The sequence below is a fragment of the Garra rufa genome, chromosome 16 (genome assembly GCF_049309525.1).
Source record: "Garra rufa chromosome 16, GarRuf1.0, whole genome shotgun sequence".
Classification (NCBI taxonomy): domain Eukaryota; kingdom Metazoa; phylum Chordata; class Actinopteri; order Cypriniformes; family Cyprinidae; genus Garra; species Garra rufa.
In genome coordinates, this window is record NC_133376.1 from 37,985,424 (window position 1) to 38,007,670 (window position 22,247).

At 35.7% G+C, this 22,247-nt stretch overlaps 1 protein-coding gene across 2 annotated transcripts in view; it reads right to left on the bottom strand.

Annotated features, from left to right (window-relative positions):
• Positions 1-9,868: 9,868 nt before the first annotated feature.
• The window catches only part of glra1 (glycine receptor, alpha 1), a 98,673-nt gene continuing 86,294 nt past the window's right edge, over positions 9,869-22,247 (bottom strand). For both annotated transcript variants that reach the window (XM_073820877.1, XM_073820876.1), the window contains one exon: positions 9,869-11,088. In XM_073820877.1, the coding sequence (XP_073676978.1) occupies positions 10,801-11,088 (288 nt within the window). In that variant the 3' untranslated portion in view covers positions 9,869-10,800. The remainder of the gene's footprint in view (positions 11,089-22,247) is intronic.

Below are 22,247 nucleotides of genomic sequence, written 5' to 3' on the forward strand. Positions count from 1 at the left end.
TTTCAGAAACAAAGCGTAGAGAGAGTGTAAATAAGAGATTGATTGTGCAGTATAGCGAGCATTGTTGATTATAATAGAGCTTTGTGATATTGCGATCTAAGATGAGTGACAGCTTTAATAATTTTTAAGGAGTTTGTATATTGATTTAACACAACAGTTAAATAAACAAGTTATTATTAAGTGACTTACATTGTCTGACTATAACACTATTGCCTGATTTTGCTCTATTTCGTGGTCAAAAGTAGTCTACAAGTCACATCCGAGCCTCTGAGCGTTTATGAATGAACGTGCGTTTTTAAACGAATCTAGTGAAATGATTTATTCTGAGTGAACCAGCGGTTCGAACGAATCAAATGAATGATATGATTCAGTCATTAAATCAGTGTCTTGCTGCCACCTGCTGGCAGATCGTCTCGGTTATTTTAAATCATTTAATATTTCTGTATTCAAAATTTTATATTTTTAAATACAACTGCAAGAGAAAAGCATGGAAAATATATTTTCCTCCCATCTCATATTTATTTGTCTTACAAACATTTACTGTGTCCGGTATAATAAGAATGGGGACTGGTGGAAAGCAATACTGATGCAGTTGCAATGTATATTGCAAAATATATGGTGCCATATGTAAAAAATCGGGGATTTTATTTTTAGGACATTTCGCCCAGCTCCAACTAGAACATGCAAATCTAACATCATTGTAATACAAACTGTATTAATTAATTCTTAATTTGTTTATTTGTTCTTATTGCATTGCTTACTGTCTACTTGTTTTAATATATATATATATATATATATATATATATATATATATATATATATATATATATATATATATATATATATATATTAGTAAGGCATATTGTTTTTTTTCGTATTGTGTTATGTAATGAATGGAAAATATATAGGGTGATTAACCTATAATTTAATTTGTATAATTCCTCTATGATTTTTTCCCCCCGGAGGAAACAACCATCTAAGATTGATCAGTACCATGACATCATAAAAGCAGCATGTGCTTTATTGTCTGGATCTTGTCTGATTCAGCAATTATGGATAATTCAATAATACCACCAGCTAAAAAGTAATTAGTACTCTGAGTAGTTTTTATGAAGAGTAATTTGTACTTTTACTTAATTACTTTTTTTTAACACCAGTACTTTTACTTGTAATTGAGTACAATTTCAGCAATGTAACAGTACTTGTAATTGAGTATAAATTTTCAGTACTCTTTCCACCACTAACAATAAAGTAACAGTTTTGAAATATGTTAATGATTATTTATTTTTTTTTGTCTTTTTTCTCAGTTTTCTTATCAATGTTGTATAAGGGTTTTTTATGCATAATAATAATCCTAGAATGTACTCAAAGAGTTAAAAAATAGCTGGGCTAAGACATAACCATTTTTATTATCAGAAATATGTTAATTCAGTATACACTATCCCAATTGTGACCGACTATAAAACAATTTTTTTTCACACACTTTTCCCCAAAAAATTCACAAAAGAATTATAGCACAGGTATATTTGTAGCAATAGCCAACAATACATTGTAAGGGTCACAATTATACATTTTTCTTTTATGCCAAAAATCATTAGGATATTAAGTAGGATATTACAGTTTTTCTCAATTGCTAAAACACTATAACCAGTCTTTTGAACTAAAATTTCAAAACTATAACGCCATTTCTCAAAAAGCACACCCATTTCCCTAAACATTAAACACTATTCCCTGCTTTGACACATGAGTTATATTTGGTGAACTGTTACTGCAAAACTCTACACACAAATCCCTACATTTCTCAGTGCTTACACCATGTGGTCATTTAGAAAGCACAAGCATTCAATATTGTTCACTCAAGTCTGCGAAGTCTGAGCTCAATTAGCACACAGTTATCCAAGTGGAAACACTAGGAGTCAAAATTTAGCACACACCAATCAGAATCTTCAATGGAGATAAAAGAGCCAAAGTCAGCTTACAGTGTTTCTCAGTCACTTTGGTGCATTTCTCAGATCAGAAATGAAATTGCCAAAACTACTTGTTCAACATCCACATCATCTAGTCTCTTGTGCACATCATAAAAAGCTTCTCTTTCTTCTGATCAAGTTGTGATTGCTTTGGCACATTCATACAACTGATTATATACATTTGTCTGCGGTTTCCTACATTATCAGTTGCTATTGTCATGTTGCTCAAAATGTATTATATAGTTCTCTGTGCAATAGTCTTACCCCTCAAAACATCAAGTCATTAGCTCATCGTATAAGTCATTACCTAAATGCAAAATTTTTGATCTAGTTGTCATAAACTGTCAATCATATATTCTACACATTTCTATTAGACTTTTTGTAAATTTGCCATGAATTATTCAAGTGAATCTTGACTTTCACTAATGAAGATAATATAGATCAACCAATGATAAAGCAGTTCTCTGAAAAAGCTCAAAGGTACATCTCATGAACCTTCAATTGGAAAGCATATATAGAGGACAACGCAGGAGTTACAAATTCTGACAGTGGGCTTTCTCATTTTTATTTTCACCTTTGTGCCCATATTTCCTTTTCTTTTCTGTTTCACAATGACGTTGTAATGCATTTTTTTTTGTCAGACCACTAGTACAAGTGTAACTTTCAATCCTATTCAGTCTTTTTCAATCAATATCCCACCTATAGTAATGTGTAATTTTGAAAAGGAAGAGTAGGAGGTGAAAGAGGAAGAGGAGGAGAAGAAGGTGGATGATGATGATGACGACAACATGGAAGAGACAGGAAGGGCAAGGGAAAGAAGACAAGCAGTCTCATATATTTTAGTTGATGGGTGCCAGGGTTGGATTAGGCATGCAAGAGGATTTTACCCCTGCTGCCTGGCCAGGGCTAATTTAGCCTGTGATGCTGAAGAGGTTCTGTGGCCTGTCCCAGACCAAACACAGGATGTTGGGCAGAATAATTATTTTGTTGTTGTTTGCTGTTTTGTTCTGTTTTCTACAGTACATTACTGTAAATTAAGAAATAAAACACTTGCAAATGCATACATTTGTTGTGTTCATCATGTGAAAAGTTCTTTATTTGTATTGTTTTTGTAGTATTGTTTTGAATTTATCTCATCAGTGTGTAAAACTGTGTTGTAGTGTGTTTGTTTTTGAGGATTTGTGTGTCATGTCTGAAAGCAAAGTTTGGTTTTTCAGCAAGATTGAATTGTTTTGAGTGGAGAGCTTCATTTTGACCTCAATATAGGAAGTTTGGGGAAATGAGTTAGGAGTTGTGGATTTGTGTTTAGAGTTTCGCAAATAAGAGGCATAATTTCAAGAAATGTGTTTAAGCAATTGAGAAAAACTGTAAGATCATGTTCCATGAAGATATGTTGTAAGTTTCCTACCGTAAATATATCAAAACCTAATTTTTGATTAGTAATATGCAATGCTAAGAACTTAATTTGGACAACTTTAAAGGCAATTTATCAGTATTTTGACTTTTTTTGCACCCTCAGATTCCAGATTCTCAAACAGTTGTATTTCGGCCAAATATTGTCATATCCTAACAATCCTAACATCTTATTTATTCAGCTTTCAACTTTCCCATCCAGTCCGGATGTCTCTACAAACCACTGTTAAAATGAATAATTTACTTCATTTCATAAATAAAATGAAAATGTACTCACCCTCAGCCTCAGGCCATCCAAGACGTTTGTTTCCTCATCGGAATTTGGAGAAATTTAGCATTACGTCACAGGGTTTGAATTTCGCGGCATAATTCTCCTCATTTCTACTCCGTGCTTATTACGCAGGACATTCCGCAAATATTTCATCTTAAAATGTCACTCGAAACAGAAGAGGTAATGTATAACTTCATGTGCTTTTAAGTCTTATCAATTTAAACATTTAGGCGACTTTAAGCAACAGCAAGATATCGCGAAGAGAGAGCTCTATACAGTACACGCGCGCTTTCTCAGAAACCATTTTCTGTGCGCTCACGCGCATAGCGCGCACACATAATCCCACTTCTAAAACAGCGCGAAAAAATCACCTTATTGCGTGTACACGGCAAAATACAGAGTTATGTCAAAATGGCCGTATTCACGTAAACACAGTTGGTATATAGTATATAGGCTACTAATTGAGTGAAACAAAACCTACATGTAAGTATCCGTGCATGAGGTCTTAAAGAGACAGCAGCCTAAATAAACATGCTGCCGTATATCATTAATGTTTATTTATACAATGAATACAATCAAGTTGAATAGATTATTAAATTACTGTAATAATTATGTACATGAAAATTACTGTTAGACCTACCTGAAAAACAAAGCACTGTAAATTTACCAATTCCAAACCACATCAATCTACTATTAATTTTGTATTTAATCATTTGTAAGCGATATTATTGTCCATGAATGCTGGAAGTGAAAAACTCCTTATGTTCAGGTGTGCATGATTGCTTTTACAGATAAAAAGAGCCAAAAAAAGACATTTAACTATTTAAGTTATTAAATGCCAGATAGATACAGATAACTTGGGAGTGGCTCTTGAAGGACCAGCACCACATCCTCTTGTTCCCCATTCTTGAAAAATGTATCTTCCAGAATCTGGCAGTAAGTTTTGTAAGTCCATTTTTAGTCCATCTTTGCAAGAAAGAGACTTCAGAATAGGAGATGAAGTCCCAAAACTTACTGCCAGACTCTGGAGGATACATTTTTGAAAAAGTGTTAGAAGAGGATGTGATGCTGGTTCACTCTCAACTTAATAAAAAAAGCAGTCTTCATGTATTTCACAACACTTCAGCATGTTATTAAGTGAGAGCCATTTTTTTTAGGATTTTCTTACCCAAGCAAAGCATTTCTGGAGACTCCAGTTAGGTTGCAGTTCTGAAAAATGGTGGCACTGGAGACTTAATGGTTCCTGGTGGTTTCTTCACCTTAATTCGTAACTCTTTTGCAGTTAACATATGTCTTTCTTCTCCACCGTTTTTTTTCTGACAGTGCTGACCCAATGAGCATTTCGTTGTCCATTCGTCATGCCTTAACTCTGTAAATTCTGTATGCAATGGCATTACATTCGTCTCATGGGCATTTAATAAGTTAATAAGTGAGTTAAGTCTCTTTTTTGTCTCATTTTATTTGTAATAATTCTGCAAACCTTCATGGACAATTATATATCGCATATAAATGATTAAATACAAAATTAATAGTAGTTACTAAGATTGATGTGGTTTGAAATTGGTCAAATGTACTTCAATGAGTTTGTGCGTGTTTAAATTGTTTAGTAGTATTCATAACAACATAACTATGAATCAACACATATTTATAAATTGTAATCTGCAGACATTAACCGATGGACTAGAGTTGTGTGGATTACTTACGGATTGTTTTCATCAGCTGTTCTCATTCTGATGGAACCCATTCACTGCAGAGGATCCATTGATGACTGTATTTGGCACTTTGGTGACCTTCTTGGAGCTTTGCATGGAAAAGAGTGACCTTAGCATTTTTCAGTGTGTATCCATGGATCAGTGTCATGGTGGGTAAATAACAGATTTCATTGTATTTTTGAGTGAACTATCCATTTGAAAACATTTTACCTCCAGAGTTTTTATCTTATTGCAAAAGTTGTTAATAAAACCAAATGCTCAAAATTCCCAGCTCAGACTGAAAATATTCATTTCTCATATATTGAGGGAAAAAACATTCTGTCAAAGCCTTCATGTTTCACTGGCTTCAGGCCCCGCGGTGGTTTTCGGTGTCAGCTGTAATGTAATTCCAGTCCCGCTGTAAAGCGCGGGCCGGGGCGGTGAGAGGGGCCGGGTGGTCTGGAGATGGGGGAGGGTGCTCTTCCAGACTACTTGAGCGAGGGGAAAAAATTGACTGAGCCTTTGTGGTTCATAATCCACTTGCATAATTTAAAAGCCTCAGCGAGGATGGCCATAAGGCCGAGTATGGATGTATTCAAATGCAGCCATACGGGGCCTCTGGGAAATTCGTGCAGAGTGTACTTTCCAGTGCCTGAATCTGCTTAATTGACTTTCCCCTAAAAATTGGTTGGGGCATAAAAAGCTCTAAACAAACAAATGCTTCAAGATAAGAATATTAAAAACAACCTCAACATTCAACGTGACTTTTGACTTTTGCATTTTGAGAGAGGGAGAAATGTAATACAACAAGAGAGGTATTCCTGCTTAATAAAATATATGTGACCCTGGACCACAAAACCAGTCTTAAGTAGCACAGGTATATTTGTAGAAATAGCCAACAATACACTGCACGGGTCAAAATTAGCTATTTTTCTTTTATGCCAAACATCATTAGGATATTAAGATCATGTTCCATGAAAAAAAGTTTCCTACCGTAAATATAACAAAACCTAATTGTTGATTAGTAATATGCATTGCTAAGAACTTCATTTGGACAACTTTAAAGGCGATTTTCTCAACATTTTGATATTTTTGCACCTCAGATTCCAGATTTTCAAATAGTAGTATCTCGACCAAATATTACCCTATCCTAACAAACCATATATCAATGGAAAGCTTATTTATTTAAGGAAATTGACCCTTATGACAGGTTTTGTGGTCCAGGGCCACATATATGTCTATAATATAATTATATATTTATTGATCTTATATTACTGAGCACTTTAGTGACTTGTGACCATGACCAATAATCCAAACAGACCTTGTACAGACCTTCTCTGATATTACTTTGTTTTACACTACTAGTCAAAAGTTTTTGGACAGTAAGATTTTTAATGTTTTTTTTTAAAGAAGTCTCTTCTTCTCACTAAGCCTGCATTTATTTGATCCAAAATACAGAAAAGGCAGTAATATTGTGAACCATTTTCTATTTGAATATAAAATGTAAAATAATCCTGTGATTTCAAAGCTAAATTTTAAGTATCAATCCTCCATTCAGGGATCCTTCAGAAATCATTCTAATATTCTGATTTGCTGCTCAAAAACATTTATTATTACCAATATTTTTTTTAAGATTCTTTGATGAATAGAAAGATCCAAAGGTCAGCATTTATCTGAAATAAAAAGTGTTGGAGTTCATAATTTTATAATTCATTTTGGGGAATAAAATGATAGAAGTTAATATTTATAATAAATGTTATTTTATTTAGCAAGGATGCTTTAAATTGATCAAAGGTGATAAAGGCATTTATAATGTTAAAAAGATTTCTATTTCAGATAAATGTTATTCTTCTGAAGTTTCTATTCATCAAAGAAACCTGAAAAAATTATACCCATTTGTTTTCAACATAATGATAAACGTTTTTTGAACAGCAAATCAGAATATTAGAATGATTTCTGAAGGATCATGTGACTGAAGTAAAGATGCTAAAAATTCAGCTTTGAAATCACAGGAATAAATTACATTTTAAAATATATTCAAATAGAAAACAGTTATTTTAAATAGTAAAAACATTTCAAAATGTTACCGCTTATTCAAAAACATTAAACATCTTACTGTCCAAAAACGTTTGACTGGTAGTGTATATAAGCATATATATGGCTTTTGTTACAACTATGAAACAGCTTCCTGCATGTAAGCTAAGTATATCATACTGACTCTCACATGTCAGACCTTTTTTGTCATGTGAGTAATAACATCGCAATAACCTGTTATTTTTGTATTTAGTCCCCACAGCAGTATAAAAAAGAATTTTATTCAGAAGGTGAAAACATGTTATGGAATGTTTTTCTTGGACTAAATCAAATTCAAGTAACACACAAACACACGCACACACACACACGTCATTGACCCACAGGTCATGATGAATCACAGTCCAGCTCACACAAACGTCACAATCCTCACAAACCCTTGAGATGTTTTAGTTCAGAAAACCTTTAATAGTAGAATTAGATTTAGCATTATGACATATTTCAATAAATATCGTGTTATATACAGATATAGCAGAAATGGTACATTCCTTTTTTCTTCAAATTGCTCACATTTCTGTACAAGCCAAAAATATCTGCCATTTAATTCTATTCATGCAAAATTCCATGTTTTAGTATTGGAACATAAAAATAAGAATTTGCTGTTCTTTTCACTGCTCGGAAGTGCACTCGGATTATGACAAGCGAAAAGCGAATGGAGAGACGCACTTTGTGCCAATACACAATAGCAAAGAAAACCCAAAAAATTAAGGCCATACCAACTTGTGCAAAAATAACATTTTAACCCACAGTTTTGCGTACAAGTTACATACGATGCCATGTCTGTCGTCACTCACTTGCAATAAGAAAAGAATAAATAAACGCTTAAAAAAAGAAAAGAAAAAAAGAGTCATGCCTCAAATGAAGATTCTGAAACCATCAGGACAACAAATTGATATTTTCATGATTAAGCCAAAGAACAAATCGTATTTGCATGTAGCACATATTTCACATTGTCCTCGTGTTCCCGAGCCAGCATTACTTGTTATTATAAGTTGTCTCGTATATTGCGTTTAGCTTGTGGAGTGTGTGAGGGCCCGGGGCGTCACTGCTGTCGTTTACACACGGGTCAGTCCAGCGACGTCGTGAATAGCCTTAAGCAGGGTTGATTAATAAAGAAACCGCTCATTAACAGCAACATGAAGCGGAACATATTTCTACAAATGTTCTCTAAATGTGTTTTTGACTACATATTTGACTTTCCCAGTTTCAGAGAATGAGCACATCGAGTGTATAAAGCTTTCCACACTGTACACCGTGATGTATATTTATACATCGTGTGCCTCTATCAGTCTCAGATGAAGCGTAACCCGCTGGAAGAATGACTAGTTGGGTGACTATTTGAAATAACGATGATTAATATTGTTTGTAATGTTACAGATCCGGTCGCGAACACTCCTTTCAGCACAATTCATCATGTGGGAGCATTCAAATGATGTGTGAAATGTGTTCTTGCTACATTGTGCTGCCCGTGGAGGTAAGCGTGTGGATAGCGTTTCACATTTCCTCCTTGAATTTCGGAGAGCAACCCGAGTAGAATTGAGCTTCAGCGAGGTCTAATGTAATGTGCAATCCAGTGTCCTCATCGATGAGGTGTAAACCAGTTTTCAGAGCACTGCATTACAAGCCAATTCATTTGAGGGAAAAGATTTGATGTTGATGATCAAAAATAGCCCTTCAAATTTACTATGGTGCCTGGTCGTTTAAAATTAATTAATTTATTTGAAAAATATATTTTAATTTTTTAAAATAAATAAAATGTGCCATCTAACGTCTAGCTTCACTCTTAACCCAAATGGCACATGTACATCAAAACACTATGATACTGTTATTTAGATCTAAATGCAATGTATAAAGACATACGCTTGTGAAAAACGGAATAAATTACAAATGGCTTTACAAAATTGGTCAATGTCACATTAAACGGGATGAAATGCGGACAAAAAAAAAGAGCTTGAAAACCCGAAAGGCAATGACAATAGTAACAAAACTGCTCTTTGGTTTTAAACAAACAAAGTGTTGTTACGCATGGCGAAATCTTGCATATCCTGCACAGAGCATCGATCACACAGCCTGACACATGCTCACTTTATATAATGGTGTTTCTCCTCAGTTCGGCAGTCAAACAAAACATTAGAAAAGTGAAAAATGACATCTATATCATCTGCACCACGAAAAAAACCCTAGCCATGCATAGACAGCAAATGAGCATGACTGGAAGAGAATATTGAACGTGTGAAAAAGCATTTTTTTTTTTTTGGAGGCCTTTAGAATAGAAACGGCCATATGATGAACACGGAAAATAATTGCATATACGATTATTGCATAGAGAAGCCAGATGAAGATGCATCCTAAACCTTTGTGCACTCGTTTGTTCTGTTGCACAATGCAGTGTTTACACATATATATGTTGAAAAATCACTGTAATATACATTTGGTTGGAAATATAGATCTATTATCATGGCACTGGCTGTACTGCGAAACCACGCTTAGAAAAATAACACTGTATGAAATATGAGTTATGAAAATCCATTTGCTTTCCTTCCTGCCCATTTCGAACATATTCAAGATGAAATGGTTAAAAGTATATTTTATTTTATATATACTAATATGTAATTATTTTTTATTAGCTTATATATATTCCAAAGTCAACAAATGAATAAATCAATTCTTTTTGATGTTTGGCACACGAACAGAACATAATCTGATGTTTCAAACAAAAAGAAAGCTGAAAATGAGCACAGATAGAGAAACACATTGACCACAGCTTGAATAAATATATATTTTTTTCACTTTTCACTGGCACTCATCAAGATCCATTAATAATTGATATCAGAATGAAACATCGTGAGACCCCAGGACACGTGTACCAAAGCAAACCTCGGTCTCTGGGACCCGCGACATATTCATGGAAGCCCCAAACTGCCTCGAGACGCCCAGAAATGGTTCATTTTCAATGACGGAAGTAGTATCATTTAAATATATGATATATTACAGCAGCAACGTTTTGTTCCGTATTCTCGCAATGCAGTACGTCTTCAAGTTGCAAAAAAAAGGTTGTACAAGTTTTCCTCTTGGATTCCCAGTCATCAGTTCAGAAGTTCTTAAGTTGGATATTTACTTTGAGTCATTTTCATTTTTTTAGTAAATATATTGCCACATTCATATATCATGCATTTTACTGCATTGCTATTGCACAGGTCCGGATAATTCAGGAGGACAGGAGAGAGAGAAAGAGACGAAAAAAGGAATAAATACCTCTGCCGGGGACTCGTCATCACCGTAAGCGAGTGAGAGCGCTGCAGTGAGAGGAAGGCGGGCACGGTGGGACGTGGGGAGGGGGCGTGGAGGCGGGTGTATTCGCATCTCTTTACTGCTTGTGAACATCCTCGCTGCGTATGATCTTGTAAATGATCCAGTAGAAAATGTTAAAAATGAGGAAGACCAGCGGAAAGGCCACGCGCGACACCGTGTCGATCCGTTTGGCGCGGCTGATGAAGAGCTTGCGCATTTCCTCCACGGTCTTCTCAGGAGGGTTGGCGGAGGTGGGCGCGTTGTTGTTGTTGCCCTTGATGGCCATGCCGTCTTTGGCCTGGAGGCACGCCGGACCCATGCCGTAGGCGGCGAAGCTGAATCGGCCGTCTCCCGCCTCGTCCTCCTGTCAATCGGTCAAGAAACCTATTAGTCACACGTTCCACCTTAAACATGTCATATAGTGTGTAATCCAGTGTCTTCACTGGTGAGGTGTAAATCAGTTTTCAGAGCACATTTGTGGTCCTGGACCATAAAACCAGTCATAAGGGTCCTTTTTTTTTTTTTTTTTTTAAGGATAGGACAATATTTGGTCAAGATACAACTAATTGAAAATCTAGAATCTGAGGGTGCAAAAAAAAAAAAATCTAAATATTGGGAAAATCACCTTTAAAATTGTCCAAATGTAGTACTTAGCCATGCATATTACTAATGAAAAATAACGTTTTGATATATTTCCGGTAGGAAATTTACAAAATAGCTTCATGGAACATGATCTTTACTTAATATCCTAACGATTTTTGGCATAAAATGTATTTTTGACTATTGCTACAAATATACCCGTGCTACTTAAAAGAAGTAGTTATCTGTAAAATGTACAGATAATGTACTCATCCCCTTGTCATCCAAGATGTTCATGTCTTTCTTTCTTCAGTTGTAAAGAATGGTGTTTTTTGAGGAAAACATTTCAGGATTTCTCTCCATATAATGGACTTCTATGGTGCCCCTGAGTTTGAACTTCCAAAATGCAGTTTAAATGGGATCTAAATGATCCCAGCCGAGGAAGAAGGGTCTTATCTAGCGAAACGATTAGTTATTTTCTAAAAATATTTACAACTGTACTTTTTAATCTCAAACGCTCGTCTTGCCAAGCTAGACAAAACAAGCATTTTAAGTTAAAAAGTATATAAATTGTAATTCTTTTTTTTTTTAAATAATCGTTTCGCAAGATAAGACCCTTCTTTCCTCGGCTGTGATCGTTTAGAGCCCTTTGAAGCTGCATTTTGGAAGTTCAAACTCGGTTCAAACTCCATGATGCCTCATCACTTAATAATAAACTATTACGGTTCACTTTTATGGTGCGTTCACACCAGACGCGACTTGCGCAAATAAATCGCACTATTCGCGCGTAGTTGGACGCTTGAACATTTAAGTTTACTCGCTTCATTCGCGCGTGACATTTACTTCACAACAGACGCAAATTCGCGTCATGGGAGGGGCGTCTGCCACTTGTCAGCGGGAAAGCAGTTGTAAAATAGGTGAATGAGCTCAATTTGCCAGCTTTAGCTTGCTTTAGTTTGCTTGTAGTCTCAATATGTATACATATGTAGGTCAGATTGAGTAAAGAGCGTTTTTTTAAAACTTAACAGATTGTCCGACCTCTTCACTCACTTTCTTCCAAGCAAGATCTTTTTTATTCCTGTTTCTATAAAAGTACAAAGATGTATCGTACATCTCCGAGTAACCACAGACAGCAATGGTGATTTTGTCCTCCATTGTTGTTTCAGATTTCTGCCTCCATCACTACTAGAGCAAGCTCCTGATTGGTTAATGCAGCGCGAATTTTCGCCAAAGTTCAGATTTTTGAACTCGTGCGAATGGCGCGGCAAACGCTTGAAACACTCAATTCGCGCCGCTTCATTCGCGCTATTCGCGCGTTCTGCGCCGCAGGATGGCTATTCGCGTCTTTGCATTGACTTAACATGTAAATCACTCGCGCTTGCCGCTTCATTCGCGTCCGGTGTGAACACACCATTAAAGGGATAGTTCACTTAAAAATGAAAATTCTGTCATTAATTACAAGGGGTGCGACATGAGAAGACAAGATTTAATTTTTTTTTTAAAGAAATCCTCCATGAAATATATAGTGAAAAATAGTATTTCATTAAACACAAAATGCAAAAAATATAGGTGCATTTTGATATGAACGTGTACTTTATAAAATTAAGCTTCTATTTTAAATAATTATATGCAGTAAAACATGTAAATAAATAAAAAATCACAATTGTTTTTATAAATTGGAGATCAAGATTCTCTCACAATTCTGAAGAAAAAAAAAGATTACAAATCTAAACAAAATAATTTACTAGTGGTTCTGACACAAGGCTTATTGCTTAAGTCTTTTAAAAAATATTTTTGATCAAATTTAAAATAAATGTCAGTGTCTCAATTAATAAAGACTTTTACTTACTTTTACACTATTACAATCTCCTGAATGAATGATTCAATGATAAATACTTTTTTAAACGCGCAGTTTAATGATAAGCGTTACAATTCATACAAGTGTTAAGATACTTTCGTTTTGATCGTTACTGTAGATAATAAGTGTTTATACCAAAACTATAAACTTTTATACCAGTACTTACGTCATTTAAATGTCTGTAACACATAAATAATGATCATTATGTGGTTGAAAGGACTGTTTGTGTTGCTCTTTCTGGATCAGCAGCAGCAGCAGTAATTCACACTGCTAAATTGTTGTCATTCAGGAATAATATCGCGTAGGTGTTTGAACAGAGATAACAATCTTTCAAGGATTAATCGTGCGGCTCTAATGTAAACACTGCAAAATGTTTTGCGAGGATATCTTCACGTTCTCACGAGACTAGTTAGATCTTACGAGATCTTGTCACGAGATATATATAACTATATAACTATAATATAACTAAATGGCATTTTAGTCAAAAGACTAAGACTAAATCGGAATTTGCTGTGAAAATTAACACTACCCTACGCTTGGCAAAAAACCCAGGGTAGATGTACTGACAGGTTGCCAGGTCTGCAAAACAAAACAAGCCTGAATGCTATTAAAATCAGCCCAAAGATGTCCCATCCAGCAGGGGTCCCCCTCCATTGAAAATAGCAGGAGGGAGGGATTCCTCTAAGCCGCTAACTAAAAATAGCTCACAGAAACAGTGTAAACGTAACCCAATTCCACAGAAAAACCACAGACTTGGCAACACTGCGTATTTACTCAGGAAATGCATCCACCTGAGTTTACATCATTAACCACCGTCACTTTTTCAATAATGTACGACTCTTGACAGGAATATCCAATCTGTCCACTTCCATCGCAGACATAAATGTACAATTCCGATTTATATGAGAATCATTCCCACATCTGAATGAGACCAGAAACCAACCTGAGAAATCAGAATTCATTTGCTGTTTTTATACTTGCATATCCGATCTGTCCCACATAGGAGAAAAAATCGGAAATTGAATAAATGTAATGTAAATGCAGCCTTTGTGTTGTGATTGAGGCGTTAACCTTTGGATTACAGTCCATCAGTTTTTCTAAAAAATGTTGGATGGCATGAGGGTTAGAGAATTTCAATTTTTGGGTGGAGTGTGTCTTTAAGTCCTCCACTCCTGTTGTGGATTAGATGTTTTTATAGGTATTAACTATTGACATATGTCAGCTAGACGGCACAGGGTGTAGTCCAAGGTCACCAATACTCCACACAAGTTAATGGACTGACCCTGCTCTGCTCCCCACCTCCACATGCTCTTATTTGAGATTCAGCAGATGGACTCGATCGTACGCGTTAATGAAAACTGAACCAAAATAACCACCTCGGTTAATTACATTTCAGCACGGGTAGATATTTCACCATGATTGTGCCTGTTTAAACACAAAGCGTGGATGCGGAATAGGATCATTATGTTCGTAATGCATGTTTTCAATTTGCAGGTGCAAACATCTATAGCGTGGGGAACCATCCCGCTCGCTTTTACTAAAAGATCAGCCATTTTCTACACAGGACTCCATTTTTAGACACTTTGTCCTCCTTCTGTCCTTGTCTTTCAGCCTTCCCATTTATAACTGTTAATGTATGTCGGGGTAAATGGAAGATCACACCGGGAAGTGTGTGTGTGAGGGGTGATGTTATTCCACTGCCCCTTTGTTTTTGTATACGACGCTATCTTTGATGCCGGGGTGCTACGACCTTTCCTCGTCCTTCAGTTGCACTGGCTCACCATTTGTAAGTATTACGGATGCTCTGCTTTATTTCTGCTGCCATATGATTAATGTGGTGGCTCCGAGACGTGACGTGGAGCTGTAAAGAGGAGCCGGGCTGCAGCACCGCTGCGTCCTGCGTCACTTTCCCTCCCGGCCCGGCCCCTGCCAGATTCATTACCCTCCCTTCCTAATTAAAACTCCGCCATTACTGCATTAGGCGTGCCAGCTGCGTTCCCAGTCCGACTGTTAGAGGGGAGGAAAAAAACAATAAGCCGAATGCTCGCTCGAGGTTTACAGCGGAGTGCGATATTATGGCCGCGCGTCAGAATGCAGCTCACGCCGGCGATTGCAAATCAGGGGTGTGGCGTCCACCGCTATATACAGGACCTCTCGGCTCCTTCATCAATCAAAGCCCGTAGATGTGACTGATGTTTTGATGTCTTTTATTGGGATGTTGTGATAAATGACAGAAACCGAAATAGCTGTAAGGTAGCAGGCTCATGCCTTTATTGTATATGTATTCAAAATACTCAGCATCAGATGTCCTGGACAGTGATGACTTTATATAAAGCATATATTAAAGTGAAAGTCACCTCCATCGTACATGTTGAGAGCATTTATCTGTGTTGGACATTTACAATGCATCGCATTTACATGTATCTGTTGTTTCATCACCTATGGGTGAGTTGGAATGAATATTTCACTAGCTGCATGTGAAACAGATTCGGGCATTGTGCTGATGTGCCCAATGGTTATGAGTCTTGAATGAATATATGTTTACAAAAATGTGATTTTTCTCCAATAAACATCTGTGCCCCCATAAATGCTGGGAATTTAAATGAGAAGCCGACAAATACCATTTGCTCGGTGTATTTCATGCAAGCATGCATGCCTTTCAGGTTTCTTTAATGGCCAGAATCATTTTCAGCTCTGTTTCAGAACAGTCACTAACATCAGCTGCATCATTGGTCCAAACACATCTAAAAATCTCTATTTTTGTCGCCCCGTGCAGTGACCTCCAGAGTATAATGAGAACGGCTGGCTCAAGAGTGACATTTCAGGCCAAGCATTGATTCTAAATATGCTTGCTAAATGAACACTTCCCTTTTGTATTAATACAGCTATGTATTTAGCCTTGTACTTTTTCTTCTAACAAAGCTAACAAAAGAAATTACTACCACAATAGAGGTTGCTGCAAGAAAGACTCCTAAATCTAAAGAATTTTATTGAATGGGTTTTTGGTTAAATGCCTGAAATAAGGTCTGAGGTTAACACAAGCTCAAGATATTTTCATGTTTTATTCAACCACATAAAATACATCAATAATATCCCACATGATTTTAAAGCTTTTACGTGTCTTGAATAAGTTTGTTGCCAATGATTGAGTAAATGGGACTAGAGTGTTTTCAGGGACTTCAGCATCGTTAAACTCAACAGGTAAACACATCTACACACTAGTCTTTACAGCCTTCTTATGTTTAATAACATTACTCCTGCTAAGTATTCTACGGAGCCCCGCACATGACATGAAGGGGGAAAAAAAGAATGTGTGCACAATTTACTAATTCGATCCCTCTGTTTACTAAGTCGTGCAGACGATTTAATAATTGAACATGATTTACCAACTCGTGAAGACAATTTACCAAGTTGTGAACACAATTTACTAACTCATGAACACAAATAACTTACTTGTGAACACAATTTACCAAGTCATGAACACAATTTACTAACTTATGAACACATTTTACCAACTCGTGAACACAATTTACCAACTACTGAACATAATTTACTAAGTCCTGAACACAATTTACTAAGTCCTGAACACAATTTACTAAGTCCTGAACACAATTTACTAAGTCCTGAACAAAATTTACCAACTCCTGAACACAACTGACCAACTCGTGAACACAATTTACCAACTACTAAACATAATTTACCAACTCGTGAACAATTTACCAAGTGGTGAACAGAATTTAATAACTCATGAACACGATTTACCAAGTCGTGAACACGATTTACAAAGTCGTGAACTCGATTTACCAACTCGTGAACAAAATTTACCAAGTGATGAACAATTTACTAACTTGTGATTTGTGAACACGATTTACCTACTCGTGAACACAATTTACCAACTCGTGAACACAATTTACCAAGTCATGAACAGAATTTAATAACTCATGAACACGATTTACAAAATAGTTGCCTCCATTTACCAAGCCATGAACACAATTTACTAACTCGTGAACACAATTTACAAAGTCACGAACAAAATTTACCAAGTGATGAACAATTTAATAACTCCTGAACACGATTTACCAACTCCTGAACACAATTTACCAAGTCGTGAACACAATTTACGAAGTCGTAAACACGATTTACCTACTCGTGAACACAATTTACCAAGTCATGAACAGAATTTAATAAGTCGTGAACACGATTTACCAAGTCATGAACAGAATTTACCAAGTCATGAACAGAATTTACCAAGTCATGAACAGAATTTACCAAGTCATGAACACAATTTACCAAGTCATGAACAGAATTTACCAAGTCATGAACAGAATTTAATAAGTCGTGAACACGATTTACCAAGTCGTGAACACAATTTACCAAGTCATGAACAGAATTTAATAAGTCGTGAACACGATTTACCAAGTCATGAACAGAATTTACCAAGTCATGAACAGAATTTAATAAGTCGTGAACACGATTTACCAAGTCGTGAACACAATTTACCAAGTCATGAACAGAATTTAATAAGTCGTGAACACGATTTACCAAGTCATGAACAGAATTTACCAAGTCATGACCAGAATTTAATAAGTCGTGAACACGATTTACCTACTCGTGAACACAATTTACCAAGTCATGAACAGAATTTACCAAGTCATGAACAGAATTTAATAAGTCGTGAACACAATTTACCTACTCGTGAACACAATTTACCAAGTCATGAACAGAATTTACCAAGTCATGAACAGAATTTAATAAGTCGTGAACACAATTTACCAAGTCATGAACAGAATTTACCAAGTCATGACCAGAATTTAATAAGTCGTGAACACGATTTACCTACTCGTGAACACAATTTACCAAGTCATGAACACAATTTACCAAGTCATGAACAGAATTTAATAAGTCGTGAACACGATTTACCAAGTCATGAACAGAATTTACCAAGTCATGAACAGAATTTAATAAGTCGTGAACACGATTTACCTACTCGTGAACACAATTTACCAAGTCATGAACAGAATTTACCAAGTCATGAACAGAATTTAATAAGTCGTGAACACGATTTACCTACTCGTGAACACAATTTACCAAGTCATGAACAGAATTTACCAAGTCATGAACAGAATTTAATAAGTCGTGAACACGATTTACCAAGTCGTGAACACAATTTACCAAGTCATGAACAGAATTTAATAAGTCGTGAACACGATTTACCAAGTCATGAACAGAATTTACCAAGTCATGAACAGAATTTACCAAGTCATGAACAGAATTTACCAAGTCATGAACAGAATTTAATAAGTCGTGAACACGATTTACCTACTCGTGAACACAATTTACCAAGTCATGAACACAATTTACTAAGTCATGAACAGAATTTACCAAGTCATGAACAGAATTTACCAAGTCATGAACAGAATTTAATAAGTCGTGAACACGATTTACCTACTCGTGAACACAATTTACCAAGTCATGAACAGAATTTACCAAGTCATGAACAGAATTTAATAAGTCGTGAACACGATTTACCAAGTCATGAACAGAATTTACCAAGTCATGAACAGAATTTACCAAGTCATGAACAGAATTTACCAAGTCATGAACAGAATTTACCAAGTCATGAACAGAATTTAATAAGTCGTGAACACGATTTACCTACTCGTGAACACAATTTACCAAGTCATGAACACAATTTACTAAGTCATGAACAGAATTTAATAAGTCGTGAACACGATTTACCAAGTCAAGAACAAAATTTACCAAGTCACGAACAGAATTTACCAAGTCATGAACAGAATTTAATAAGTCGTGAACACGATTTACCAAGTCAAGAACAAAATTTACCAAGTCACGAACAGAATTTACCAAGTCATGAACAGAATTTAATAAGTCCTGAACACAATTTACCAAGTGGTGAACAGAATTTAATAACTCATGAACACGATTTACCAAGTCGTGAACACGATTTACAAAGTCGTGAACTCGATTTACCAACTCGTGAACAAAATTTACCAAGTGATGAACAATTTACTAACTTGTGATTTGTGAACACAATTTACCAACTCGTGAACACAATTTACCAAGTCATGAACAGAATTTAATAACTCATGAACACGATTTACAAAATAGTTGCCTCCATTTACCAAGCCATGAACACAATTTACTAACTCGTGAACACAATTTACAAAGTCACGAACAAAATTTACCAAGTGATGAACAATTTAATAACTCCTGAACACGATTTACCAACTCCTGAACACAATTTACCAAGTCGTGAACACAATTTACCTACTCGTGAACACAATTTACCAAGTCATGAACAGAATTTAATAAGTCGTGAACACGATTTACCAAGTCATGAACAGAATTTACCAAGTCATGAACAGAATTTACCAAGTCATGAACAGAATTTACCAAGTCATGAACAGAATTTACCAAGTCATGAACAGAATTTACCAAGTCATGACCAGAATTTAATAAGTCGTGAACACGATTTACCAAGTCGTGAACACGATTTACCAAGTCATGAACAGAATTTACCAAGTCATGAACAGAATTTAATAAGTCGTGAACACGATTTACCAAGTCGTGAACACGATTTACCAAGTCATGAACAGAATTTAATAAGTCGTGAACACGATTTACCAAGTCATGAACAGAATTTACCAAGTCATGACCAGAATTTAATAAGTCGTGAACACGATTTACCTACTCGTGAACACAATTTACCAAGTCATGAACAGAATTTACCAAGTCATGACCAGAATTTAATAAGTCGTGAACACGATTTACCTACTCGTGAACACAATTTACCAAGTCATGAACACAATTTACCAAGTCATGAACAGAATTTAATAAGTCGTGAACACGATTTACCAAGTCATGAACAGAATTTACCAAGTCATGACCAGAATTTAATAAGTCGTGAACACGATTTACCTACTCGTGAACACAATTTACCAAGTCATGAACAGAATTTACCAAGTCATGACCAGAATTTAATAAGTCGTGAACACGATTTACCTACTCGTGAACACAATTTACCAAGTCATGAACACAATTTACCAAGTCATGAACAGAATTTAATAAGTCGTGAACACGATTTACCAAGTCATGAACAGAATTTACCAAGTCATGACCAGAATTTAATAAGTCGTGAACACGATTTACCTACTCGTGAACACAATTTACCAAGTCATGAACAGAATTTACCAAGTCATGACCAGAATTTAATAAGTCGTGAACACGATTTACCTACTCGTGAACACAATTTACCAAGTCATGAACACAATTTACCAAGTCATGAACAGAATTTAATAAGTCGTGAACACGATTTACCAAGTCATGAACAGAATTTACCAAGTCATGACCAGAATTTAATAAGTCGTGAACACGATTTACCTACTCGTGAACACAATTTACGAAGTGATTAACACAATTTACCAAGTCATGAACAGAATTTAATAAGTCGTGAACACGATTTACCAAGTCATGAACAGAATTTACCAAGTCATGACCAGAATTTAATAAGTCGTGAACACGATTTACCTACTCGTGAACACAATTTACCAAGTCATGAACACAATTTACCAAGTCATGAACAGAATTTAATAAGTCGTGAACACGATTTACCAAGTCATGAACAGAATTTACCAAGTCATGACCAGAATTTAATAAGTCGTGAACACGATTTACCTACTCGTGAACACAATTTACCAAGTCATGAACAGAATTTACCAAGTCATGACCAGAATTTAATAAGTCGTGAACACGATTTACCTACTCGTGAACACAATTTACCAAGTCATGAACACAATTTACCAAGTCATGAACAGAATTTAATAAGTCGTGAACACGATTTACCTACTCGTGAACACAATTTACCAAGTCATGAACAGAATTTACCAAGTCATGACCAGAATTTAATAAGTCGTGAACACGATTTACCTACTCGTGAACACAATTTACCAAGTCATGAACACAATTTACCAAGTCATGAACAGAATTTAATAAGTCGTGAACACGATTTACCAAGTCATGAACAGAATTTACCAAGTCATGACCAGAATTTAATAAGTCGTGAACACGATTTACCTACTCGTGAACACAATTTACCAAGTCATGAACAGAATTTACCAAGTCATGACCAGAATTTAATAAGTCGTGAACACGATTTACCTACTCGTGAACACAATTTACCAAGTCATGAACACAATTTACCAAGTCATGAACAGAATTTAATAAGTCGTGAACACGATTTACCAAGTCATGAACAGAATTTACCAAGTCATGACCAGAATTTAATAAGTCGTGAACACGATTTACCTACTCGTGAACACAATTTACGAAGTGATTAACACAATTTACCAAGTCATGAACAGAATTTAATAAGTCGTGAACACGATTTACCAAGTCATGAACAGAATTTACCAAGTCATGACCAGAATTTAATAAGTCGTGAACACGATTTACCTACTCGTGAACACAATTTACCAAGTCATGAACACAATTTACCAAGTCATGAACAGAATTTAATAAGTCGTGAACACGATTTACCAAGTCATGAACAGAATTTACCAAGTCATGACCAGAATTTAATAAGTCGTGAACACGATTTACCTACTCGTGAACACGATTTACCAAGTCATGAACAGAATTTACCAAGTCATGACCAGAATTTAATAAGTCGTGAACACGATTTACCTACTCGTGAACACAATTTACCAAGTCATGAACAGAATTTAATAAGTCGTGAACACGATTTACCTACTCGTGAACACAATTTACCAAGTCATGAACAGAATTTAATAAGTCGTGAACACGATTTACCTACTCGTGAACACAATTTACCAAGTCATGAACACAATTTACCAAGTCATGACCAGAATTTAATAAGTCGTGAACACGATTTACCTACTCGTGAACACAATTTACCAAGTCATGAACAGAATTTACCAAGTCATGACCAGAATTTAATAAGCCGTGAACACGATTTACCTACTCGTGAACACAATTTACCAAGTCATGAACACAATTTACCAAGTCATGAACAGAATTTAATAAGTCGTGAACACGATTTACCAAGT